This window comes from Hyaena hyaena, unplaced genomic scaffold (assembly GCF_003009895.1).
Source record: "Hyaena hyaena isolate Hyena2069 unplaced genomic scaffold, ASM300989v1 scaffold_721, whole genome shotgun sequence".
Taxonomy (NCBI): Eukaryota; Metazoa; Chordata; class Mammalia; order Carnivora; family Hyaenidae; genus Hyaena; species Hyaena hyaena.
The window spans coordinates 965018-992103 of NW_024081346.1; the positions used below are offsets into that span (position 1 = coordinate 965018).

General features: G+C 42.6%; 1 protein-coding gene across 1 annotated transcript; it reads left to right on the top strand.

Annotated features, from left to right (window-relative positions):
* The first annotated feature begins 1723 nt into the window (after positions 1–1723).
* On the top strand, positions 1724–26288 carry ZNF875 (zinc finger protein 875). Its single transcript, XM_039217742.1, has 5 exons — positions 1724–1806; positions 2220–2308; positions 14001–14127; positions 14802–14897; positions 23706–26288. Exons 2-5 carry the CDS (start codon positions 2276–2278, stop codon positions 25457–25459), a joined length of 2010 nt encoding a protein of 669 aa, XP_039073673.1. The 5' UTR covers positions 1724–1806; positions 2220–2275; the 3' UTR covers positions 25460–26288.
* Positions 26289–27086: the final 798 nt, after the last annotated feature.

Consider the following 27086-nt stretch of genomic DNA (forward strand, 5'->3'; position numbering starts at 1 on the left):
CCAGGTGCCCCTCACCTGACCTGCTGTTATATTATGTTTGAATTATTATAGGTAACCTATCAGCCTGGGTCTCTTTTCACTGACTGTGTACACATATGTCTACACATAGGAATCAGGATCTTACCTCCAACCACCTCCCCCCACCAACACCCCAATCCTTTCTCTCAAGCTTTCATTCCCTCCATTTCATGTGTGCTCTTCCCAGCCCGATGCCTGACTTTGGTTCGTAATGAGTTGTTAACAAGCATTCCACATTCATGGATATGATACTCTTGGTGAGGTATGCCACCAGGACTGGAATAGAGCACTGGGCCAATCCTCCTTCCTGAACACCATCCAGTGGGGAAGGTGAATACTAACATGCAAACTTTGTTTTTTCACTCCTCCAGGTAAAGAGATATTGGAAGATATTCTGGAGTAGGGGTGTGAAGATTCAAGAGTAGTTTTGGAATATGTGCACTGTGATAGGTCTTGGAGGTGTCCTATGGGTGGGGCTTTGGAAGGTTCAGTTATCAGGAAATTGTGGATATTAAGGAAATCAGGAAAGAAAGATAATACAATTCAACAATTCAGGGTAAGCTCCCAGAGGGCTCTTTCTGGCTACTTAATACCCTGAAGCCAGGCCTTCACCTCCTATCAGGCTACAAGGCAGATGCCAACGAGATTCATATAGTGTCAGACCTATTCATGCCTATCCCTACAGCTAAGACTTTGGGGACAAAATATAAGGGGCACCAGAAAAGCTCAGTCATCAAGATAAATATTTTAAGGTGGTATCTTTGAAAATCAAAATTAATGCAAAAAAACATGATGAACAAAACTGTCAAATTATGCTTCCTCTTCACCCCTCATACCCCACCTCCCAACCACAACCCCGGTAAATTTATTCTAAGTGGCACCTGTCACCTAGCTTCCAATTTAAAAAAAACAACCCACAAAACAAAAAAACCCCAGGGATTTCTGGATCAAGCTGCAGTTCCTTACCACACTACTACTTCTACCACCAGGGGGTATTTTGCTCTTGGCCTCAAGTCCCAGCCTCCCTACCCACTAAAATCCAGGGGACACAAGACCAGAGCTCGGAGTTAGCCCAGCCAATCCTGCTCTCCTAAAAAATAGCCTTGGCGTTTCCTGTCCGTACTGGCGCACACTCCTACCTCCGGGGACCAACGCCAGTTGTCGCTCTTATCCCCGAGTCCCAACAAAGTATCACTCCACTGCTTCAAGTGCTCTGCCGTGACCGGCGCCCACCTGCGCCAATCCGGACCCTGGTTTCCGCTACGGGAAGGGCCCACGGGGCAGAGCCTTGGAAGGGTGACCCCAGTTCACCCGCGCCGCTGTCAGCGCGCAGTCTGGTCACCCGCCTCCGTAACAACTTGCGGGAAGCCAGGACCACATTTCCCAACATCCTCGGGCACTTCTGCGACTCTCTTGTGGTCTGCAATATCTCACTGCCCTTCGGAGAAGAAACGTGTGCACCTTGCGGTCTGGACATCTTAACAGTGGGCTCCTAAACTTCGTTGCAAGAGACGTGCGAAAGTCAGTCACCCTGCTGTTAGCCTGCCGACTCACCCACCACCTGTCTGTCTCAAAGACTACACCGCCCAGAAGCCCGTGCGGCCACTTCCGCCGTCCCTTCCGCTCCTCCTGTTGTTGAGTTGACGTAGCAGGAGCATTTCCGGTCTGTGGGATCCGCCGCTTGCTGGTTGGAGGTGGCGTCGGCCACCCCTTTCGAGATTTTCCCACACTTCTGCACTTCGTTCCCGAGCCTCAGCCTCAGGATCGGCAACGTGCACCCCGCGTTCTGTGAGTGCCCTATAATCACTGCCTCGTCCAGTCAGCACATCCCTCTGCTTGTCCCTCTTTTACTCTTGGGGTCACAGGTTGCCTCGTATTCGGGCGCTCTTCTGTAGGCACCTCCAGGCCATTATATTTTCATTCCAGCCCGTAAGGTTAGAGACGGACCCCCCCCCCCTCTGCTGCAGGGGGACATGGGCTCCACTCCCTGGCCAGAGCTTGGGGCTGAACTTGAGGGGGTGCTCGGTCACCCTAGAGCCTTTTCCCAGGGCTCTGGATGGGAATTGGGTTGTGCTGGTGATTTCTGTGACCCTCTTAACCCGCAGTTGTGGTCAATGTGGTCAACGGAGTCGACTCCCCAACCCCCCATTGACTCCTGGGGAGGAGCTTCTCCATAGGGTCATTTCTCTTCACCTCCCCAGATCTGTCTTCTGTGACTTTGCCCTTCTCCAGGGAGAGCATTCAGGAGATCAGGAAAATGGCCACGGGGCTCCTGAAAGCCAAAAAAGAGGTGAGAATTTTCATCAAATTCTGTGTTGGCTGCCAACAGCATGGCTCTGGCCCTTTCTCTTGCACTGCAGGCCGCCTTATATTGGGCAAAGTTCACTCCTGTTCCTGGAGGCAGGGTGGCTCATCTTACATGGAGTCCCCCTTCAGCATTCCTTTCTGTTCCTTCCATACCTCAGTCATCCTCGAAGTGGTCAGTTTTGAGCAACACACGTAGAACAGTTTAAATAAAAATACAGAAACGTCCACGCATAATTGTCCAGTGATGAGGATGAAGGGCAGGTACTGCAGAGATGCTTGTGACCTGAGGCGGTCAGGGAGGGCTTCCGGAAGAAGGAGGGCTGTCAGAAGCGCCCCTGAGGGTTTGGCAAGTTGGAGAGTTGGCAGAGCAGGGAGGAGAGCGGCAAGCATGATTAGTCTGAGGCTGGGCACACTGCCCCGGCCACAGTGTGGGAAGGTTGTAGTGGCTAATGGAATGATTTAAGGTTGATTTTTATGTGGTCGTGACGATACAAACGCATGGAACACAGAGAGGAGTTTGATGGTCTGACCTGAATTTTACATTGTGAGCATTTTCAGCAATCTGGCAAAGGGGAGATTTCACCCAAAATTCTAGATTGTCTGCTTCTCTTAAAATAAACTGCACTTACTCTTGTGTCAGGGAATTCACACGGAACAGTGGTCTTCATAGTTTGGACAGGTCCTGCTGAGTTTTTTTTGTTTGTTTGTTTGTTTGTTTTTCCTGGTGAGTTTATTTGCTGCACTTTCTACAGTATCTCCCAAACTGGGGTTGAAACCATTGACCAGCTAACATTTTACCTGCTTCTCTCATGTATATAACCTACCTAGCCCCTGGAGGATTTTCATTTTGCACCTCTGAGTCTGGGTGGCTAGGTTGAGTGCTAGACGGAGGAATGTAGACTCTGCCTTTGAGTAAGCTACGTTTTGAAGGATGTTGAGAAGGAATTTGACATAAGGAAATCCATGGCATGATGTATAGGGACTTAAGGGGAAACTTTCTAACTCCTGTCCGTGGTAGCCACGATGACCTTCCCTTAATTGAATGTGATTAGCATTTATCGAGCACCAACACAGTTACCAGGCTGGTTTTCTATGATTTTTGATATGCATTAACATGGTTATTTCAGATCTGCCTTGACTATCCTTATAAAAAAACATCAGGAAAATTTAAACAGAAAATGAGACTTTGATTTATTCTTAATCCTGGTCTTCTGTGGTAGAGATTTATGATTTCCTGTATGTTACCAGAACAACTTTGAGAGTTCTGTGTTTCTCATTTGTAAAATATTTCATTCACTTGAAAGTGTTAGTACTAAGAATGCATAATAAATCTGAGGACGTTGCCTAATGTAACATTGAATCTTTTGTGTGTATTTTCTTCACCTCTCGTAATGTTAATAGGAAAGCGTTCTAATTTCTGGGAAAAGCTGGACTTTGTGTGAGCTGATTTTTCCTGCCCCTAACACTTAAAAAAAAAAAGTATTAGGAAAAATCGATTAAAGGGTACAAGCATTTGAATGGCTAAGTTGTATAAGATGAAACCTCTGGGCTTAGAGGAGTACCTGACGCATATGAAATGTTTGGTGCATAGAGGAACCACAACTTTAAATAAATTTATTTGAAAGAACCAAGTAACAAAGGAGTTTCTGTTGTTTGTGTTAGTATGTTATTTGGGGTGCAGAATTAACCACGTGTTTCAGGGGGTTTGGGTAGATCATCAGGTACTCTGATATGCATGACAACTGAATTATGAAAACCAAGTTAAACAAATGTACAGTAGGATATTAGCTATGACTGCCAAGGACCTTTGCCTGAGAGAACAAATGAGAATATGTAACAAATGAGATGGGCTGGCAGGCACAGAGTGTTACTAATACTCAGCATTTTTTGATTTCGTTAAACAAATTACCTGAATGTCTGCTGTGTGCAGAATACTGGGTGGACAACATTCAGTAATGTGGAAAGACACAACCTGCACACTTATGAGTCTTCCATTTTGTTTTGGGATTCTGTTACCATTGGGATTTTGTTTAAATGTTTTTATTTCTGAGAGAGAGAGAGAGAGAGAGAGAGACAGCGTGAGCAGGGGAGGGTCAGAGAGAGAGGGAGATACAGAATCTGAAACAGGCTCCAGGCTCTGAGCTAGCTGTCAGCACAGAGCCCGACGTGGGGCTCAAACCCACGAACCATGAGATCATGACCTGAGCCAAAGCCGGCGCTTAACCGACTGAACCACCCAGGTGCCCCTGGGATTTTGTTTAATGTCGTGCGCGCGTGCATACACACACACACACACACATACATTTTGATAGACCTTAATGATAAAATCACTATATTAAACTAGTACTAGGGTGCCTGGGTGGCTCAGTCGGTTAAGCATCCGACTTCGGCTCAGGTCATGAACTTGCGGTTCGTGGGTTTGAGACCCTTCGGGCTCTGTGTTAACAGCTAGCTTGGAGCTTGGATCCCGTTTCAGATTCTGTGTCTCCCTCTCTTTCTCTGACCCTCCCCTGCTCACGCTGTCTCTCTCTCTCTCTCTCAGAAATAAATAAAACATTTTAAAAAATTAAGAAAAAAAAGCTAGTACAGTGTATCCAGATGATTTTTTTATAGGGGGAGGGTTAGGGCTACCAACACTTATCCCACTGAAAGTGATTTATATAATAGTGCATATAATAGTGAATAGATGAACCCATCCACTATTAACCAAGTTGGGGGAACATTTTTATTATATTTTTAAATTGCAGTATAGTTAACATACAGTGTTACATTAGTTTCAGGTGTACAATATAGAGATTCAGCAATTCCGTGCATCACCCAGTGCTCATCACCAGTGCAGTCCTTAATCTCCATCACCTAGTTTACCCATCACCTAGCCACCCACCTCCCCTCTGGTAACTACCAGTCTGTTCTCAGTAGTAAAGATTCTGTTTCTTGGTTTCTCTCTCTTTCCTTTGATTGTTTTGTTTCTTAAATTCCATATGAGTGAATCATATGTTTTTTTTGTCTTTCTCTGACTGACTTATTTTGCTTAGTTTTGTACTCTCTAGTTACATCCATGTTGTTGCAGATGGCAAGATTTCATTCTTTTTTATGGCTGAATGATATTCTATTATATACTTATACCACATCTTCTTTATCCATTCATCTGTGATGGATATTTGGGCTGCTTCCATTATTTGGCTCTTGTAAAAAATGCTGCTACAAACATAGGAGTGTATGTATTCCTTTGAATTTGTGTTTTCGGGGTTTTTTTTTGGGGGGGGATAATTACCCCGTAGTGAGATTATTGGGTGGCAGGGTAGTTCTATTTTTAACTTGAGGAACCTCCGTATTGTCTTCAGCAATAGCTGCGCCAGTTTGCATTCCCACCAACAATATAGGAGGGTTCTGTCCACTCTAGGGGGAACGTTTACTTTGTTCTATTGTAAATTTTGTTTCTGTGATCAATTTTGTGCATGGAATTCTTTTTATAGATTTATATTTATTCTCACAACAAGAATATGATATGGTAAATAGAAATGATTGTTTTGAAGCTGTGGGGACTCAACACAGGTTGGAGCTTTGGAACTTTGCCTATTCAAAAACTTTTGATACAATGGATTATTTCTTCCATTTTTGAGGCCCCCCCCTTCTTCCATCATGATGTCTGCTTTATGTTGTGCAGTTTTCTTGTTTTTGTTTTTATTGTTACAGTGTGTAATTTTCCATCCCCAGAGTAGACCTGCCAGTGCAGATCTGTTTCTATTCTCATGTGAATGTTCACAATGGTGTCCGGACTTGTTTCTGCATGTTGATATAGTCCTTTGCTACCACTGCATGTTTCTATAATTCTCATTTTCCCCAAACATTATGATAACATCAGTTTTCTGTTCAGAAGCCCTCTTTCAGTGGCTCATGACAGTGTCTTAGATATTCGGGACACCCTTCATTTCAAATGTGTAGTTCTTTTCTGACATTATGTTCTGACTATTAGTTCTGAAAGCATGTTTATTGCCAACACAGTGGAGTCATCATATATACCTTTAACTTAGATTAATTAATCTTTTAGGCGCTTGGCTGAAGCAAGGGAGAAAAATAACTGTTCCGGGCATTCCGATGGATCTGTCCTCTTCTCCAAGTAATGACTTCATGCTCCAGAGTGAGAGAAAAACGAGAGAACTGAATCTCTTCTTTGCCAAATCTAAGGAGTTTCTGACAGCATTAGCATCACAGCAAGTCAGGGATGATCTTAGTTGTAAAGTATTTTTCATCTAACATGATATTCCTTTATCAGTATATCAGTGAGCCTTTGCTGCGTAACAGACCGCCCCAAAGCTTATGGACTTAAAACAAAATAATTTATTCGCACACACTTTGCTAGGTCAGCATTTTGAACTGGGCACAGAAGGGTGCTTTGCAGGCTTCACCCGGGCTTGCCCATGATGCTGTAGTCAGCTGGTGGTTTGACTGGGGCTGGAGACCATCCATGCAGGACCGTTACCCTGCTAGTTGGTTAGGGTGCTCTGGCTCTTGTTTTTTCACCATGTGTCTATATTTCCTCTTCATCGTACTTACAAACTGCTTAGTTGCTTCTTTAGCTCTTCTCTTTGTATAGGGTATCATATGTAGCTAGGAGCATCCAACAGAAGCCTTTTACGGGGTTCCCAGAGATCTCTTTAGCCAGATCTGAAAGCCAGGAAGTATTTTTTTCGGTTTTCCAAACTAGCCCAGGTGACAGTTTTGCCAGCATGTAAAATGCATTCCCTTTCTCAAGCCACCATAGTGGTTTCCTCGCCACTTTTCTAGTCTCCACTAACAGTTTGTGTACTACTTTTCCAACTTTTGCTAATAACCTCTGTGGTTCCTCTTCCCAAAGCTAATGACCCGTGTTTTCGGTATTTGTTATGGCACTTCATTTCTATCTACTGATTGGACTTCAAAGAAAATCATTTATTAGCTCACAATTCTGTGGGTCGGCCATTAGGCTTGGCACAGCCGAGTGGTTCTTCTGTTGATTTATCTGGCCTTACTCATGTGGCTGTGGTCAGCCAGCTGCTCAGCTAGAGCTGAATGGCCTTCCATGTCCACTGGTCGATAGGCTGAGGTACCTGAGTTCTTGGTTCTCTCTGTGGCCTGAAGCAGGCAAGCTCAGTTTATTTATCTGGTTTCCTCAAGGTTTACTGCAGAGAGAGAAGCAAGGCCAGCCCCGAGCCCAAATGCCTTTCAAACCTCTATTTGCATCATTTTGCTAATGTCCCACTGACTAAAGCATGTCACATGTGCAAGCCTAGAGCTAGTTCAGGAGGAAAGTGCATAAAGGGTACAAAAAGAGAGGCATGACTCCGTGGGGGGCCATCCATACAAAGCAGGATGTTATACCTTTTGGCTCTAAGCAACAGGAAACCCTGCTTAGCTATTCTAAAACATAACTGAGCCCACCTAAAACAAGGCTCAGGGGTAGGGGCACCTGGGTGGCTCAGTTGGTTAAGTGTCCGACTTTAGTTCAGGTCATGATCTCACAGTCTGTGAGTTCGAGCCCCACATCAGGCTCTGTGCTGACAGCTCAGAGCCTAGACCCTGTTTCAGAAACTGTGTCTCCCTCTCTGTCTGCCCCTCTCCCGCTCATGCTCTGTCTCACTCTGTCTCAAAAATAAATAAACTATTAAAAAATTAAAAAAAAATAGTCCAGGGGTGCCTCGATGGCTCAATTGTTTGAGCATCCAACACTTGATTTCAGCTCAGGTCATGATCCCAGGGTTGTGGGATCCAGCCTCATTGGGCTCTGCACTGAGCGTGGAGCCTGCTTAAGATTCTTTCTCTCACCCTCTCTCTCTCTGCCCCTCCCCCCTCTGCCCCTCTACCCTTCATGTGCTTGCACGCACTCTCTCTTTCTAAAAATAAAAAATATAAAGAAAGTCCAGAGTCAGGGTGCACTTTGGGGGGTTGGTTCTCACTTCATAAGCTTATCAAGGACTGGGAGTCTTTCATTCCTCCCCTCGACTCTGTTCACAGTATCAGCCTCATCCATGCTGGTTCCTCTCACAGTCATAGGATGTTTATTAATAGCAACTTTAAACCTCACAACAACCCTAAAAGTAAGTAACATTATTCCAATACCCATTTTTAGAAAACTTGAGACACAGCCATGTCAAGTTACTGATGCAAAGTCATGCGAGAAGGAGGGCTGTCATTTGAACATGGTTGTCTCTAGAGTGTGCTTGTAGCCGCTGTTTCTCAGACTTGTCTGTGAATCAGAATCACTGAGAAGGCTTGTGAAAGCAGATTGCTGGACCCACACCCTAGAATTTCTGATTCAGTGGTTCTGGGATGGGGCCTGAGAATTTTTGTTTTTACAAATAGTTTATTGTCAAGTTGGTTTCCATATAACACACAGTGCTCATCCCCACAAGTGCCCTTCTCCATGCCCATCTCCCCCCTCCTCCCCACACCCATCAGTCCTCAATTTGAGAATTGTGTTTTTAACAAGTTCCTCAGGGGTGCTGGTGCTGTGGGCTCAGGTCCCACACTTAAAGCCAGTGCACTTTGCTCTGCTGCCTCTGTTGGGTCCTCTGTGCCCACGTTTATGACCATCAGGAAAAGGATGGGCTCCCTTTCACTCCATCTGATGAATGAAGTCTTCTGCTAGGATCCAGCAGCAGCCTACTTGTGTCTTGTCGGCCTCAGATCCATTCTTCGGCTGACAAAGGGACAGATTGCTTTTATACCAGTCAGGCCTCCCCTTGACTAGGCTTTAATGCCCCACACTGCCAGATGGGTTGCTAGCCAGTGAGAGAGGTTTGGAATAGGTCATGGAGAATCATCCACTTAGTGTTTCTACATTCCCTACGTGTATGGTTCTCAGACAGAGAAACCATGAATTTTTCCAAGGCTGCAGGAATACCAGTTGTGTTAAGCTTGTTGAAGAAATGTAGGTGTAGCTCCTTTGTCAGAGACTTTTTAATTTTTTAAAATTTTTTAATGTTTTTTTTCTGTTTTTAATAGTTTATTGTCTTGTTGGTTTCCATATAACATCCAGTGCTCATCCCCACAAGTGCCCTCCTCCATGCCTATCTCCCCCCTTCCCCTCCTCTCCACCCCCATCAGTCCTCAGTTTGTTCTCAACATTCAAGAGTCTCTCATGGTTTGCCTCCCTCCCTCTCCCCGCCTATTTCCCCCCTTCTTCTCCCCCCCAGTCCTCCGTTAAGTTCCTCCTAATCCTCCTATACATGCAAACATATGGTAACTGTCCTTCTCTGCCTGTCCTTTGTCAGAGATTTTCAAGGTGTGTGTGTGTGTGTGTTATGTTCATTCTAAGAACGGGTTGTAAAGTCAAATTACCAGAAGGACTAGGCAGATATCTGAAAGATATCCTTTTCTTTCCTATATTTAATTATGAAAAGTTTCTTTTTTTTTTTTAATGTTTTATTTATTTCTGAGAGAGAGAGAGACAGCATGAGCAGGGGAGGGTCAGAGAGAGAGGGAGACACAGAATCTGAAACAGGCTCCAGGCTCTAAACTAGCTGTCAGCACAGAGCCCAATGCGGGGCTCAAACCCACGAACCGCGAGATCCTGACCTGAGCCAAGTCCAATGCTCAACAGACTGAGCCACCCAGGCGCCCTGAAGAAAAGTTTCAAACCTATAGAAACAATATAAAGACTTTAACATTGACTCACATAGCTATCCCCTAGATTCAATAGTATTTTGCTACATGTGTGTTACCACTTCTCTATCCACATGTACACTCCTCTACCATCAGTTCAAGAGTATAACTCAAATATTACTTTAAATGCACAGTACAGGATAGTATTTTATATTCTTTCGGCCTTTCAACCCGTCTGTAGTCTGTTACAAACTATCTGCTGTCTTTTCCAGCTAGCACTTTTCATTCTTTATTTCCTCCCATTCCATTTGTCTTGTCTGCCGTGCCCACCTCTGTTCTTTCTCTTTGATCCTTCAAAATCTTGCCTGCCCTTTAAGACCAAGATCATACCTTCCTCTCATAAAACCTGCCCTCATCTTTCTATCCTGAGATTCCTCTGACCCAGTGATTTTAAGCCATGACTGTACTTTGGCTCCTGTATGTATGTATGTATGTATGTATGTATGTATGTATGTATGTATGTGTGTATGTTTATTTATCCTTCTGAGAGAGAGAGCAGGGGAGGAGTAGAGACAGGATCCCAAGCAGTCTCCCTAACAGCAGTACAGAGCCTGACGCGAGACTCGAACTCATGAACCTTCAAATCATGACCTGAGCCAAAACCAAGAGTCGAACACTTAACAGACTGAGCCACCCAGGCGCCCCTACTTCAGTACCCCTATGGCACTGGGTGACTCAGTTGGCTGAGTGTCCAACTCTTGATTTCGGCTCAGTTCATAATCCCAGTCTTGGGATCAGGCCCCGCATTGGGCTCCATGCTGAGCATGGAACCTGCTTAAGATTCTCTCTCTTGGGGCACCTGGGTGGCTCAGTCAGTTAAGCATCCAACTTTGGCTCAGGTCATGATCTTGCAGTTTGTGAGTTCAAGCCCCATGTTGGGCTCTGTGCTGACAGCTTGGAGCCTGGAGCCTGCTTCGGATTCTGTGTCTCCCCTTCTCTTTGCCCCTCCCATGCTCATGCTCTGTCTCTCTCTGTCTCTCAATAATAAATTAAAATGTTTAAAATTTTTTAAAAAAAGATTCTTTCCCTCTGCTACTCTTCCCTTACACTTGGAAGGGAGGGAGGGAGGGAGGAAGAAGGGAAAAAGAAGGGAAGGAAGGAAGAACTAGGGATGAGGGCTAAGAACCATAGCTCTTACTCATCCTGTCTGTGTTTTATGAATAATCATTAGTTTGGTGGAGAGCTGGTTCTGGGATTACCAAAGGAAGGGGGACCAAGTGGGGTCCTCTCTTAAAGCCATTCTACAACCAGTGTAGAACAGTTGCCCTGGCAGGGAACTGAAAATTTAGGGGAGGGTCCCCTGAGAGGGGAGAGATACAGTGTCATCCCTCAAGGAATGATGGTGTTTTGAGAAAGGATGCAAAGTCAATTCACCAAAGGGACCAGGCAGGTAGCTAAATGAAACAGATAAGGTAGGAGTTACAGCAATCTGCCAACAACACGCCTAGGCTAATGGATCCCCAGTGTGAGTCACCTTCAGCTAACTGTGGCTCTGAAGCAATGCGAAGCCCACAGGAGTCAGATTTATGGATTTTTTTTTTAACAGGACTCATAAGTTGATATTTCATGTGAAATCATCCATTATATAAGTCATCCTTTATATATGTAAATAAAGCTTTTAATGCTTTGTATACCTCAAACTAACCCTATCTGTAGACTGCAGGTTTTACCCTCTTTTAAGTGTTTATTTATTTTAGAGAGAGAGAGCATGCACGCAAGTTCTAATGGGGGAGGGGCAGAGAGAGAGGGAGACAAAGGATCCAAAGCTGGCTTGAACTGACAGCAGAGAGCCTGATGGGAGACTCATGCCCTGAGCTGAAGTTGGGACGCTTAACCCCTGAGCCACCCAGGCACCCCTTGCCCTTTTTTAAAAGACAGAAAAACTGATGGGGTAGGAAGATTCCCAGAACTGGATCCCTAGGCTCCTTGGGGCTTGGTTTCTGCACACCTCCAAGCCAAGACACCTCACCAAAGCCTCATGCCAAGGGCCATTATATATTCCCACCTTCCAAAGTACAGTGTTCTAGGTAGCAGAAGGTCATTTGAAACTTTGTTCAGGGAATAATGATAATAAATGCACATTCAGTCATCTAAAAATATTTGACTGCTTTTGCAGGCTCTGTTCTGGGCACCAGGGCAATAGCAGTGAATAATGCCTCTGGAACTTAGAGTCTGGCACAGAGTCAGAAAATAAAAATGAGTAACATGTGCATTATCTAGAGTGAAGGGGATACATTAAAGCACGAGAGGGGAATAAGAACCTGAGTGAGAAGAAAGAATTTTCATACAAAGGCCAGGGAATTCCTCCCTGAGCAATCAGTGTGTACAGCAGACATTTGTCTTGAATCCTTACATTTACCAACTTCTCTGATCCTCAGCACAATCCTGTAGGATACGCACTGTTTTTCTTGGTTCACAGAAGAAACAGAAGTGCTGAGAAGTTAACTAATTAGTAAGGATACTCTAGTTGGGGACAATGTGATCTGAGTCCATACCCTTCCCAACCACCCACTTGCACTCTTCAGCCAGAATCAGAGCAGTGGCGGTGTGAGGGAGGGGGAGGAATGGATCCTGCTACAAATACCCACCAATACCCCCATTGGTTGGTATTCAACACCCTCCGCCACCCCTGCCGTTGAGACTCAGCTGCTTCAAGCAGGTAGAGCATAAATGCTTATATCAGGTAGTCTCTGATCTTCTTCAAACTCCGTAAGGTGATTATTTTTTATCGTTTCACTTTGTGTGTGTGATGTCTTCCTCTTCTCCCCGCCTAGATTTAAAGCTCCCAATGTGAAGGGACTTATGTTTTGCTTTTATCTGCCATAGCATGTAGCCTAAGCTGTTGACAGTAATAGGTGCACAAACGGTGCTAGCTGGATAGAGATTGGAGAATAACGGTCTTTTATTTATTTATTTTGAGAGAGAGAGAGCGAGCACATAAGCAGGGGAGGAACAGAGAGGGAGGGAGAGAGAGAGAATCCCAAGCAGGCTCCACACTGTTAGCGCAGAGCTCAGTGCAGGGCTTGAACTCACAAACCGTGAGATGCTTAACCGACTGAACCACCCAGGTGTTCCCTAGAACACCTTGGCACTTAGTCCCCTTGGCACTAAGATCATATAGGGGAAGGAAAAAAAATCATTTTTCCTCTACCTATTTTAAGTTCATTGCCTGGGGCCCTGTAAATCAGACTGACAAAAAGACAGATTAACAAGAGAAAAACAGAAGTGTATTAACACATACATCATATGTACACATAGGAGTACTCAGTGGTGAGTAACTCAAAGGTGTGGTTAGAACTTGGGCTCATATAGCATCTTAAGAAAAGAACAATAACTTTTTAGAGATGTGACAAGACAGAGGAAAAGGATTTTGAGTTTTCAAGGTGGCACCTTACCTCCCAAGGAGGTAAATACAGGGGGAACTGATGGAAGGTAAGGCCTAGTTAGTAAGGTTGTATAAGTTCCTCTGGTGCCATCTCCTGGCTGATAAGTTGCTTCCAGTGATTAATTTCTATTCTTCCTGGTAGAGAGGGGAGGATACCCTCACAGATTTATGTTCCGCTTTTAGACAGATAGGAGGAGTGCAGAGAGCTTTTCTTGTATCTGCTTCTGCTCAGTTTCCTGCAGCTCAAAATAATACTTATGTCAGGGGCGCCTGGGTGGCTCAGTTGATTAAAGTGTCCAACTTTAGCTCAAGTCATGATCTCACAGTTTGTGGATTCGAGCCCTGCGTTGGTCTCTGTGCTGACAGCTCAGAGCCAGGAGCCTGCTTCGGATTCTGTCTCCTTCTCTCTCTGTCCCTCTACTATTCGCTCATGCACGCTCTCTCTCTCAAGAATAAATATTAATAAATAAAAATAATAATACTTCTGTGAAAATGGCATAAGTTGTAGTGGCATATTCTGTTACCCTTCATTTACAAAGTAGGGTTTAGAAATCTCTACCTCCCACAGGGAAGCCTTTTCACTCCTCATCCTAAGCTGTGAGCAAGGAGAACTCCCAGATGAGCTACAGTGTGTTTTGTGTTAAAGGCATTCGTGGCATTCAGGGATGTGGCTGTGGACTTCACCCGGGAGGAATGGAGTTTGCTGAGCCCTGCCCAGAGGACCCTGCACAGGGAAGTGATGCTGGAGACTTATAACCACCTGGTGTCACTAGGTAAGGATGGCTTCCCTTAGCACTTAAAGTCTGTTCCACAGAGTATTTTCTATACACCGTGAGGAAAGGCTGCCATGAAGCAGCTTCGTCCTAGGGTTGAGCTTAAAAACAATAATTTACATTTTCCCTCAGGGTAAGTCTGGATTTAATAAAATTGGAAACAGGTAGATTTACTCATGTTGCATATAACACTGTATTTCCAGGCCTTTCTCAAGCCTGGGGCTCTCTTTTGACTTTATCTTGTTTGAAACCTAAGAGATTTCATTCACTGAGTATTAATATGTTAATTTTCTGATTGGAGTCACCTTTACTTACTGAACTCTTCTTCTGTAGAGGGTTCACTGTTTTTTTTTTAATGTTTTTTTAAATGTTTGTTTATTTTTGAGAGAGATAGTGGGGGAGGGGCAGAGAGAGAAGGGGAGAGACAGAATCTCAAGCAGGCTGTCAGCTCAAAGCCCAATGTGGGGCTTGAACTCACAAACCTTGAGATCATGAGCCGAGCCAAAGTTTGGCACTCAACCAGTTGAGCCACCCAGGCACCTTGAGAGTTTTTTACTATTTTAGGTCCTTCATACCGTCCTTTGGGTTTCCCTACCAATTTTGGCTCTGAGTTCTGGAATGGCCCCTTGAGCCCATAACCAAGAATCTCCTTGTTTTTTTCCCCCTATGAACAGAAATTCCATTTTCCAAACCAAAACTTATTTCTCAGCTGGAACAAGGAGAAGAGCCCTGGACTGAGGAGAAACAATATCCGCTGGGCCTCTGTGGAGGTGAGTATGACACAGGGAAGATGGGACCATCCGCAGCTTGACAGGGAAGGAGGAAGCATCTCTCAGGTACAGGAAAGAAGCTCTTCTCAGGTCTCCTGGGTCATTGGTAAGTCTGCCTGGCATGAGCTCCCTTCCAGAACATTATTTTCAGTTGAAGGTAGGACTTTCTTGGCTTCCTTGTCTCTTTTCTCTACCAGGAAGCCTCCCTTCCTCTTACTTGGCTTGCCTTCTTCGTCATGTTCAGTCTTTCCTCATTCATGGGCTTCTTTGTCTCTTGATCTTAAAAACTGTGGGGCGCCTGGGTGGCTTAGTTGGTTAAGCGTCCGACTTTCGCTTAGGTCATGATCTTGCGGTTCGTGGGTTCGAGCCCCGCGTTGGGCTCTGTGCTGACTGCCAGCTCAGAGCCTGGAGCCTGTTTCAGAGTCTGTATCTCCCTCTCTCTCTGACCCTCCCCTGCTCACGCTGTCTCTCTCTCTCTCCTAGAAATAAAAAACAAAACAAAAAAAAAAACTGCACCTACCCCGTGGACATGAAGTCTGCTACCCTTCAGATATTTTCCAGTTTCTTTTAGGCGAAACGTAATTGATTATCTCTACCTTTCCAATTCCCATAGTTAAAAAAATGCATTTCTCAGTATTGAAGATTACAGCAAGCTATGAATAATAAAAAAATAAGTTCTCATGAGCCAGCATCCCAGCTTAAAAAATAAAACATTACCTAAACAATTGAAGTTCCTATTTCCCTTCCCCAGATTCTACCTTATACCCTCCCACACTCCTGCCCAAAGGTAGTGTTTTTTCAAAGTTTGGGATTTATAATTCTCATACATGGCTTTTTATTTTGCTTCATATATATGAATCCCTCAACCACCTATAGTTGTTTGGCATATTTTTAAACTTTACATTAATGTCATCATAATATGTATATCCTGTAGTTTGCTCTCTTCACTGACACTGGGCTTATAAGATTCATGCATGTTGGTATATGTTGTTCTGGTTCATTTGTTTTTACTACTATATCATGTTTATTATATTCTGTGCATAATTAAAATATAATTCGCTTATCCATTTATTTTTTTGGTTTTGCCAATTTTGGCTATTAAAGAATGCAGCTATAAATACTCTCATGCAGGTGTCCTTGGGCATAGTAGCACTTGTTTCTCTAAGATACGTGCCCAGGAGTAGAGTAGCTGAGTCACAGAGTGTGCACTCCTTCATCTGGCCTAGGCAATGCCAACTGGCTCTCAACAATTGTTTCATTAGTCTGTGAGGTTGCTTTTAGTTTTTGACCATCCTTTGGGTATAAAATGGCTTCTCGCACTAGTTTTAATATGATTACCATGGAGTTTGAGCATCTTTTCAAATGTTCATAGGTTGATTAGCATTGATGTTTCCTTTTCTGTGAATTGCCTGTTCAAATCTTTTGCCTGCTTTTCTTTTTCTTGCCCATTTGTAGAAGTATTTAAATAAATCCTGAAAGTGAATCCTTTGTCTGTTAAATGTATTATGTCCGTCTTCTTCCAGTCTATGGGCTGCCTACTGCTTTTTCAAAAGCTGTTAGGAGCACCTGGGTGGCTCAGTCACTTGAGCATCCGACTTCAGCTCAGGTCATGATCTCACAGTCTGTGAGTTCCAGCCCTGCATCAGGTTCTGTGCCTCCAGCTCAGAGCCTGGAGCCTGCTTTGCTTCTCTGTCTCCCCCTCTCTCTCTGCCCCTCTCCCGCTTATACTCTGTTGTCTGTCAAAAATAAATAAACATTGGGGCGCCTGGGTGGCTCAGTGGTTAAGTGTCTGACTTCGGCTCAGGTCATGATCTCATGGTCCGTGGTTTTAAGCCTCCACCCCCGTCGGGCTCTGTGCTGACAGCTCAGAGCCTGGAGCCTGTTTCTGATTCTGTCTCCCTCTCTCTGCTCCTCCCCTGCTTGTGCTCTGTCTCTCAAAAATCAGTAAACATTTTTGAAAAATAAACATTAAAAAATTAAAAGGGCGCCTGGGTGGCTCAGTCGGTTGGGTGTCCGACTTCGGCTCAGGTCATGATCTCGCGGTTCGAGAGTTCAAGCCCCCCGTCAGGCTCTGCTGACAGCTAGCTCAGAGCCCGGAGCCTGTTTCAGATTCTGTGTCTCCCTTTCTCTCTGACTCTCCCCTGTTGATGCTGCCTCTCTCTCTCTCTCAGAAATAAATAAAACGTTAAAAAAATTTTTTTTAATTAAAAAAATTAAAAGCTGTTAAATTTTGAAATAATTTAAGTAAGTTTTAATATGTACAAATAGTATAGAAAGTTCCCATCCATTCTCTCAACTTTCTCTAATTTCACAACCCAAGAAGTTGACATTGGTACAGTACTGTTAAATAAACTACAGACTTTAATCAGATTCATATTTTGTCAGTTTTTACAGGAACTTTTTTTTTAAGTTTATTTATTTATTTTTAGAGGGTGTGTGCAGGGGAGGGGCAGAGAGAGACGGGGAGACAGAGAATCACAAGCAGGCTCTGTACTTTCACTGTCAGCCTAGAGCCTGACGTGAGGTCGTGACCTGAGCCAAAATCAAGACTCAGATGTTTAACTAACTCAGCCACCCAGGCACCTCTAATTTCCTACAGCTTTATAGTAAGTCTTAGTGTCTGGTAGGTTAAGTCGTTCCGTCTTATTCTTCACGTGTCTTTGTAGCTTTACCCATTGAGCTTTTACAATCAACTTGTCAGATTTCATAAAGTATTCTGTCAGGATTTTGTCATAGTTGCACTGAATTTATATATTTGTTAATATACGTGTATTAATATATGAATTGGAAAGAATTGACATCTTTACAATATTAAATCTTTCTCTTAGTGTGTTGTATTTCTTCACTTATTTACTAATACATCTTTATTACTACCTTTTGCTAGGTTTTATAACCTGTAAATTTACCTTTCTAAATTTATACATAGGCTTTTTTTTTTTCTAATTTTTTTAATGTTTTATTTATTTCTGAGAGAGAGAGCGAGCAGGGGAGGGTCAGAGAGAGAGGGAGACACAGAATCTGAATCAGGCTCCAGGCTCTGAACTGTCAACACAGAGCCTGACATGGGGCTCAAACCCACGAACCTCGAGATCATGACCTGAGCCACCCAGGCACCCCTAGGCTTATTTTATTTGAGAATTATATTTTTACAAACTAAATTTTTATAATTTTTTTTGTTAAAATGTGTGACTAAAATTCATTTCATCATAATGATCACATACCCAGTGGCCTTGTGAGTAGTTTAATTAAATTCAATAATTTTTCCTATGTATATACAGTCTTTGGAGTTTCATATGTATACAACTATTTTACCTGTTTATTTTGCCTTTTTTTCTTTGGCATTGTTGATCATGTCTATTACATGTTTTATGTCTGAACTTCTAGTAAATATTTCCTTTCTCTTCTTACTTTGGGCTTATTTTACTATTCTTTTTCTAAGTTTTTGAGATGGATGCTTAACATTATTACGTTTCAGCCTTCCCTCTTTAGTAATACTGGGATTCAAGACTATAGATGTCCTTGTATTCCTAACACATATTTGCAGCTTCTGTTCCACCTCTGAATCCTGACGTCTGGCACCTTGAGCCCATAAGGCTTTGGTATTTCATCATTGTTTCTCCACTGCTGTGGTGGTGTGTGTTGGGAGTGCTCTTTAGCAAGAAACTCACAAACGAAATTCTTACCCTTCCCTTTCCATGCTCTTTTAGTGTAAACTCTTTCCTCCCACCAGCTTCTGGTCACTTTTGAGTGTTTTCCAGTGACTTTAAGTAACTATTTATTGTATTTTATCCAGTTTTATCATTGTTTTCTCTAGGGGATTCTTGTGACCAATTCAGTCTGCTGTCATTTTCAGAAGTAGGCTTCATTTTATATGTTTTAGACTTGACATTTGGAAGTTACTTCAAAATTACAGAAACTTTGCAAAAATAAAAATACTACAGGGGCACCTGGGTGGCTCAGTTGATTAAGCATCCAACTCTTGATTTCAGATCCGGTCATGATGTCACGATTCGTGAGACTGAGCCCCACATTGGGCTCGAGGACAGTGCAGAGCCTGCTTGGGATTCTTTGTCTCTTTCTCTCTCTGCTGCTCTTTCTCTCTCTCAAAATTAAATAAAAATTTGAAAAATAAAATTAAATTAATACAAAGAACACCCTATATCCTCTACATACACACATGTGTAAATACATATGGCATATATGTTATTAAGAAATAGCATCATAAAATCACCTGTTAATATTTTACATTTGCTGTTATCTAATATCTACTTCTCATATTATAACTTTGCCAGTAGATGCAGTAATATCTTTTTTACTCTCCAGAACATGATCCAGTCCAGGTTTAGGTAGTGCATCTACATGTCATGTGTATTTAATTTCCCTTAATATAGGTTGTTTCAGTAACCTTCCTTGTCTTTTGGACACTGACATTTTAGAAATATACAGTCTTACAGTTCCTGGTTTTTTAAAAACTTCATTGAGATATTACCATAAAATGTACTTCTTGTAAATGTAAAGTTGCATTATTTTTGGTAAATGTTTATTGTTGTATGATTATTACTTCCATTTAACTGTAGAATGTTCCATCATTGCAAAGAGTTCCCTTCTGCCCATTTATGTCTATCCCTCCTCCTGTCTGAGCTCAAGGGAGCCATTGATATGCTGTCTATAGATTTGCTATTTCTGGACATTTTCTATACATGATATCATAAAATATATAATTTTTTGTATGTGGCATAATGTTTTTGAGGTTCATCTGGGTTGTGGCATGTATCAGTAATCCATTCCTTTTTATTGCCATATAACATTCCATTGTGCAGCAGTTTTGTTTACCCATTCACAGATTGATGGATATGTGGGTTGTGTCTACTTTTGGCTATTGTGAATAGTGCTGCTAAGAACAATCAAGTACCAGTGTCAATGTGGGCATACATTTTCATTTTGGGATAGGTAAGTAGGTGTAAACTCCCTGGATTGTATATGTTCATATTTAACTTTTTTAAGAAGCTGCAAGTTGTTTTCCAAAGTACATTTCTGTTAGCATTTCTATTTTACATTTCCATTTTCTATTTTTACATTTTTCTGTTAGCAGAATGTTGAGTTTCACTTTCTCTGCATTCTTGTCAGCACTTGGAATTGTCTCTAGTCGTGATTATAGACATTCTACTGGGTGTGTAGTGGTATTTCACTGTGGTTCTAATTTGCATTTCCCTAGTGACTGATGATGTTGAATTTTTCTTGTGCTTAGTAACCATTTACATTATCTTTGTTAGTGAAATAGCTATCATTTCTTTTGCCCAGTTTTAAATTGGGTTTTGTCTTCTTTTTCAGTTGTGATAGTTTTTCATATTTTCTAGACACAGTTCTATATTGGATCTATGGTGTTCACATACTTTGAACTCTATAAAATCAAATTTCAGAAGACAAGCCTGTGGTTTGACTTTTCACTCTCTTAATGGTGTCTTTTCAAGCGTAAGTTTTTACACTTTAGTTATGTCCCATTTAACAAATTTTTAAATGGATTGTGCTTTTGGTGGCGTAACTGGAAACTTTTTTGCCTTTTGGCGTGTTCAGTTTGTTCATATTTAATCCAATGATTGATATGGTTTAAGTCTGCCCTTTAGCTATTTTTTTTATATGTTTCATGGTTTTTTATTCCTTTCTATTCCTTTTGGCACATATATGTACTTTTCGTAGTTATTTTCTTAGTGTAGCTCTACAAATTAAAATATGCATCTACTTTATCACAATCTAGTTAATACTTAGTTCCAGTAAAATAGATACATTATAAAGCCCACAATAAGGTGTTACAGTTCTTGCTTTTTATGATAATCTTACGCATTTTGGAGAATTTAAGAGAATAAAACAAGAAAAATATACAGACATAGTCTTATATTCATTTACATATTTACCACTTTTGGTGGTCCTCGTTTGTTCCTGTGGATTTGAGTTAGTGTGTCACTTCTTTTCAGCCCAAAGGACTTCTTTAGTATTTTTTGTAAGGCACGTTTGCTAGCAATAGATACTTTCTGAGTACTTGTTAATCTGTGAATACCTTTATATCAATTTCTTTTTTTTTCTTTCTTTAAAATTTTTACTTTATTTTTTTTAATGTTTTATTTATTTCTAGGAGAGAGAGAGAGACAGTGTGAGCAGGGGAGGGTCAGAGAGAGAGGGAGTCACAGACCGAAACAAGCTCCAGGCTCTGAGCTGGCAGCACAGAGCCCGACGCAGGGCTTGAACCCACGAACCGTGAGATCATGACCTAAGCGAAAGTCGGACGCTTAACCGACTAAGCCACCCAGGCGCCCCATATTTTTACTTTATTTTTAAGAGAGAGCACACACGAGTTGGGGTGGGGGTGTGCAGAGAGAGAGGGAGACACAGAATCTAAAGCAGGCTCCAGGCTCCGAGCTGTTAGCACAGAGCCCAGTGCAGGACTCAAAGTCATGAACTGTGAGATTATGACCTGAGCTGAAGTCGGACACTGAACCGACTGAGCCACCCAGGCGCTCCTGTCAGTTTCATTTTTGAAGGATAGTTTTGTGAGAGTAGAATTCTTGGCTAGCCTTTTTTTTTTTTTTTAAGTGTATTTATTTATTTCGAGAGAGTATGTGCACATACATACATGTGCAGGGGCAGAGAGAGAGGAAAAGAGAATCCCAAGCAGGCCCTGCACTGTTAGCTCAGAGCCCATTGCAGGCTTGATATATCTCTCTGGGGTTCTCTTTATGTTTTTCTTGGGCTTTGTTGAGCTTTTTGGATTTGCAGATTAATGTTTTTCATCAAATTTCAGACTTTTTAGTTACTCTTTCTTTGGACATTTTTTTCCTGCCCTTTTCTCTCTGTTTTCTCCTTCATATGTCCCCATTATGCATAGATTGGTTTGTTTGATGGTGTCCCACAGGTTTCTGGGGCTCTTTGCTTTTTTTTGATCTTTCTTTCACCTGTTCTTCTTATGGATTTATCTTTAACGTCATTGGTTCTGTTACCAACTCAAATATGCTGTTGGATCTCTCTAGTAATTTTATAATTTCAGTTATTTGACTTTTTAATATCAGAATTTCCTTTTATTCCTTTTTAATAGTTTTTATTCTTGGTTGAGATTTTCTATTTCTTAATTTGCCATACTTTCCTTTAAGTTTTTACACATTATTTCCTTTAGTTCTAAACATATTCATAATACCGGCTTTGAAGGCTATTATTTTCCTCGTACATCAACATCCAGGCCACCCAGCAACAGTTTCAATTGGCTGCGTTGATTCCTCTGCATGGGTCACACTGTTCTGTTTCTTTGAAAACTGGATATTTTAGATACTATATTGTAGCCCTTCTGGTATCTCAAGATGTTTCCTGCCTAGATGTTGTTGCTGTTTGTGGTTTAGAAACATTTCTAACCTTAATACAGGGAATATGCTTTCTCTGTGAAGATGATGTTTCTGGGTGATTTATTATTTTATTCTTGTATTTATTTTTAATCCTGGCTTCCTGCTTTCAACCTTGTGTCTGCAGAGCTTGGTGAACTGCAACAATTAGCAATAGGTTGTATTCCAAGACTTTGAGCCAGTAAGGCTTCCTGCCTCTGCCAATGAATGTGCGTGTGGGTTGGGGAGTTCAAAGTTCAGATAGCTTTCAAGCCTTTTCTGGCCTTTTACTTTCCACTGGTCCTTCTCATTTTTTCCTCTGTACTTGGTTGTAGCCTCTCTGTCAGGCAGGGTTATGTGCATAGCATGGGCCCCCATCAATCTTCCCTGCTTTTGCAAACAGCCTTTCAGTCAGCCAGGATTGTGTGAAGAGCTTATCAAGCCTCTCCCTGGCTCTCTCACTTTCAGGTTTCCCTTGCTACATTTCTGGATGGTCTACCAGTCTTCTTTGTTGTTGTTCCCAACCAAGACTGAACCTCAGATAGCAGTCACCAGTGGCCTTCCGTGTTCATTTACCACCTAGATCATATTTATGGACAGTTCCACTGGGCGTTGGTTTCTCACCTTCCATTCAAATCAAGTGACTGCCCCTCTGGTGGCCGCAGCACTGATCATTCTATGGCCTGTCCTAGTATAACAAACACACCTACTGAGCTGGCGGGTTGGAAGAGTGAGAGCAGCTCCAGGCAATAATGCTACAGATTCCCACTTTTCTTATCTGGAGTTCAGGATTTTTCTTGAATAAACAATTCTCAAGTTATTGTAGGTTTTTTTTATTGATTTCTGGAACTAAACTTTGTAGTCTGTCAGGTGTTGTGAAAATAAATTTTTGGTATGGGTTTTCCACATTGCCATAGGACAAGGGTCAAAAAATGATTTCTGTTAAGGGGCTACAGTAGTAAATATTTTAAGCTTTCCAAGTCACATGCCCTATTGGTTGGTTGGTTGGCTTGCTTTTCTTTCTTTCCTTTCCCCTTTCCAGCCCCCGCTTCCCTCTCTTTCTCTTCCCCCTCCTCTTCTCTTCTTTCTTTCTTCCTTCCTTTTGTCCTTCCTTCCTTCCTTCCTCCTTCCCTCCCTCTTTCTCTCTCTTTTCTTTCCTTCCTTCCTTTCCTTGGAAAGGTAAAATCCATTTTTAGCTGGTGGGTCATACAAAAACAGGTTGCAGGCTGAATTTGGCCTACTAGACAAGTTTGCTAACTCCTGTGATTAAAAATGTAACGTTTGAAGTAAAATGAAAAATAGCCATTTTTAATGGATGCAAGGATGTCTAAGTGGGAGACAGGCTGTGATATAAACATATTACGAATGACCAATGGGCAAAGCAAAACGGCCCAGGCATCCCTACTTATGGCAATTCTGACTAAACATATTCTTTCTTCACCAGGATCAAAGCTAGAAATTCAACCTTGTCCCCCATGCCCGCTGGCACTCTCTAGTCAGCAAGGCCTCAGCCAACATGTGTGGTTCAGTCATCTTCCTCAGCTCTTCTCAAGTGTCTGTGCAGGAAATCATCTCCATCCAGGGAAACACTATCCAGAAGATCAGAAACAGCAGCAGAAACAACTCTTTGATCAAGCCTGCTTCAGTGACAGAGCAGAAATTCAAGAGACAGAAGACTCAGGTCACTTGTTCAGGAGAGTAAGCAGAAGCAGCCCTTGGGAGGTGTTGTCCAGCCCACTGCAAGAACAGCCAGTCAGGTCCAGGGAAGACAACATGGTGCTGAATGTAGGGCCCAGCCTAGACCAGAGGACAGACCTTGAGGAATCAGACAAAGGATCGCATGGTGTAGAAGTCTCAAGATTTGGGGCAGTCAGATATGGGGAGTTTGGGCTGAGGGAGTCAAACCTGCTTAGCCTCCAGAAGACGCACAAAGGGGAGACACCTTACATGTACACTGAGTGGGGACCGAGCTTTAGCAACATGTCAACCATCATCAAAAACCAGAGGACACACTGTGGGGAAAAACCTTATGTGTGCAAGGAGTGTGGACGAGGCTTCACCTGGAAGTCAAACCTCATCACACACCAGAGGACACACTCAGGGGAGAAGCCTTTTGTGTGCAAAGAGTGTGGACGAGGCTTCACCTGGAAGTCAAACCTCATCACACACCAGAGGACACACTCAGGGGAGAAGCCTTATGTGTGTGAGGAGTGTGGGCGAGGCTTTACTTGGAAGTCAAACCTCTTTACACATCAAAGGACACATTCAGGTGTCAAGCCTTATATGTGCAAGGAATGTGGACAGAGTTTTAGCCTGAAGTCAAACCTTATCACACACCAGAGGGCACACTCTGGGGAGAAGCCTTATGTTTGCAGGGAATGTGGGCGTGGCTTCCGCCAGCATTCACATCTCATCAGACATAAGAGGACACATTCAGGAGAGAAGCCTTATGTGTGTAGAGAGTGTGAGCAATGCTTTACCCAGAAGTCACACCTCATTAGACACTTACGGACACACACAGGAGAGAAGCCTTACGCATGCACAGAATGTGGGCGCCGTTTCAGCTGGAAATCAAACCTCAAGACACACCAGAGGACGCACTCTGGTGTTAAACCTTATATGTGCCTGGAGTGTGGGCAGTGCTTCAGCCTGAAGTCAAACCTCAACAAACACCAGAGGTCACACACGGGGGAGAAGCCGTTTGTGTGCAGAGAATGTGGGCGAGGCTTTACCCGGAAGTCAACCCTTATCACACACCAAAGGACACACTCAGGGGAAAAGCCATTTGTATGCAGGGAGTGCGGACGGGGCTTCAATGATAAGTCAACCCTCATGTCACACCAGAGAACACATTCAGGGGAAAAGCCTTTCATGTGCAGGGAGTGTGGTAGAAGGTTTAGCCAGAAGCCAAACCTGTTTAGGCACAGGAGGGCACACTCGAGTCGTATGCCCTTTGTGTGCAAGGAGTGTGGGCAGGGCTTTTGTGATAAGTTGACTCTCACCACACACCAGAAGGCACACTCCAGGGGGAAGCCTCATGTGTGCAGGGAGTGTGGGCAAGGCTTTAGCCGGCAGTCACACCTCATTAGACATCAGAGGATACATTCAGGAGAGAAGCCTTACATTTGTAGGAAGTGTGGGCGAAGCTTTAGTCGAAAATCAAACCTCATCAGACATCAGAGGACACACTCAGGATAGAAACCTAGTGTGTACAGTGAGTGTAGTGAAATCTTTAGTCAAGAGTCCTACTTCACAAGATGCCAGAAGTCACACCTAGGGCTGTGGTTTTAGTAAGAAGTCAGCACTGCCAGACACCAAAGTGGAGACAGCTACTTATGTGTGACAGGAGTGGTCACAAGCCCAATGGGAAGAGTCAACATCTCCATTCTGCCTGAAGGAGAACTACTGGCTCATTTTCAGGAGCTCTGGCTTCCTCTAGTGGGGATGCTGGCTTATGGAAGATCAATCAGGTTACTTGATGGAGGTAGCACTTAGAAGTAGATTGAAATTAAGGAATGGAGACTATTCTAATGTCATTTCCCAAGAATATTTAAATACTCCTTAGACAGTAGCCTGGATTTTAGAGAAACAGCAATACTAGAGCTTGCCTCTTAAAGTCTGTCCAACATTCTGAGAATAAGGGACTTGACAGAGACCATGGCTGATTTAATCTTGCTTTCCCAGAGCAGGACCCAGCAGCATTCAGCTTCAGGGAGAATTTGGGAAATGAGAATTTGTGGAGACAGAGGTAGTGCATGGGTAGAAGGTTTTATTATGCAGAAGGGCTGATAAGTGAGAAAGATTGTGACCCTCCTAGCTCTAGGTTTTGGGAGGAGGTGTCCATATTTGCTTTTGCTTGCTTCCAGGGACTCTCTGGTTTCCAGGTCGAATCCACACTGAAGATACTCAGATACTAAGACTAGAAATGTATTATATGCTTTTATGAAGAAAACTGGTAGTAATTTTTTGAATTTGACTTTCACACCAAAAGTTAGAATATTGAAAAACAACTATCTGTTGAACTTGACAGCTTTCCAATACTTAAGTCTTTTGTGACGAGATTGCTGATGGGTATTAATGAATGTGATTTTGTAATACCGTATAATGAACATTTGGAAGATCTGCCTAACTCATTGAACTGGTATTTTCCAAATGATTAGTGTGTGATTCTACAAAATCATCCATGGTGATATTAAAGTATAAGATAGACAAATGGATTTCAGTTTAAAAGATAAAGGCTAGGGGTGCCTGGCTGACTAAGTCAGTAGAGTATATGGCTCTTGATCTTGGAGTCGTGAGTTCAAGCCCCACTCTTGGGGATAGAGTTTACTTTAAAAAAGAAAAGAAAAACCAAAAACATAAAAATTAAAATTAATACCAATCTTAGGGAAAAAAAAAAGAGATAAAGGCCAGATTCCATATTACATATTCCATATTACAGTAACCTTTAAAAACCTTTAAAAAGTTATCACTTGTTGATTTTTGGCATAGTGTCAAAGAATAATGAAAAGTCATTATTGAAAAGTCATTAAAATACATCTCCCATTTTTTAACTCTGTACATGTGAGGTCAGATTATTTATCTAAGCAAATTAAATGCAAGAGCACATATAAAACGCCAGCTATATTAAGAGCAAAGAGATTTTCAAATATACTAGATAATGAATGCTACTCTTCTCACTGATCTATTTATTTTTTTATTTTTTTGGTGGAAAATATTCAAGCCCAAGTGAAAGTGAAGTACTTTGCTTTTCATTTTAAGTGTATTTCTAGGTGTTTAAGGTCTTAAGGTACCTGACTGGCTTAGTCGGTGGAGCATGTTACTC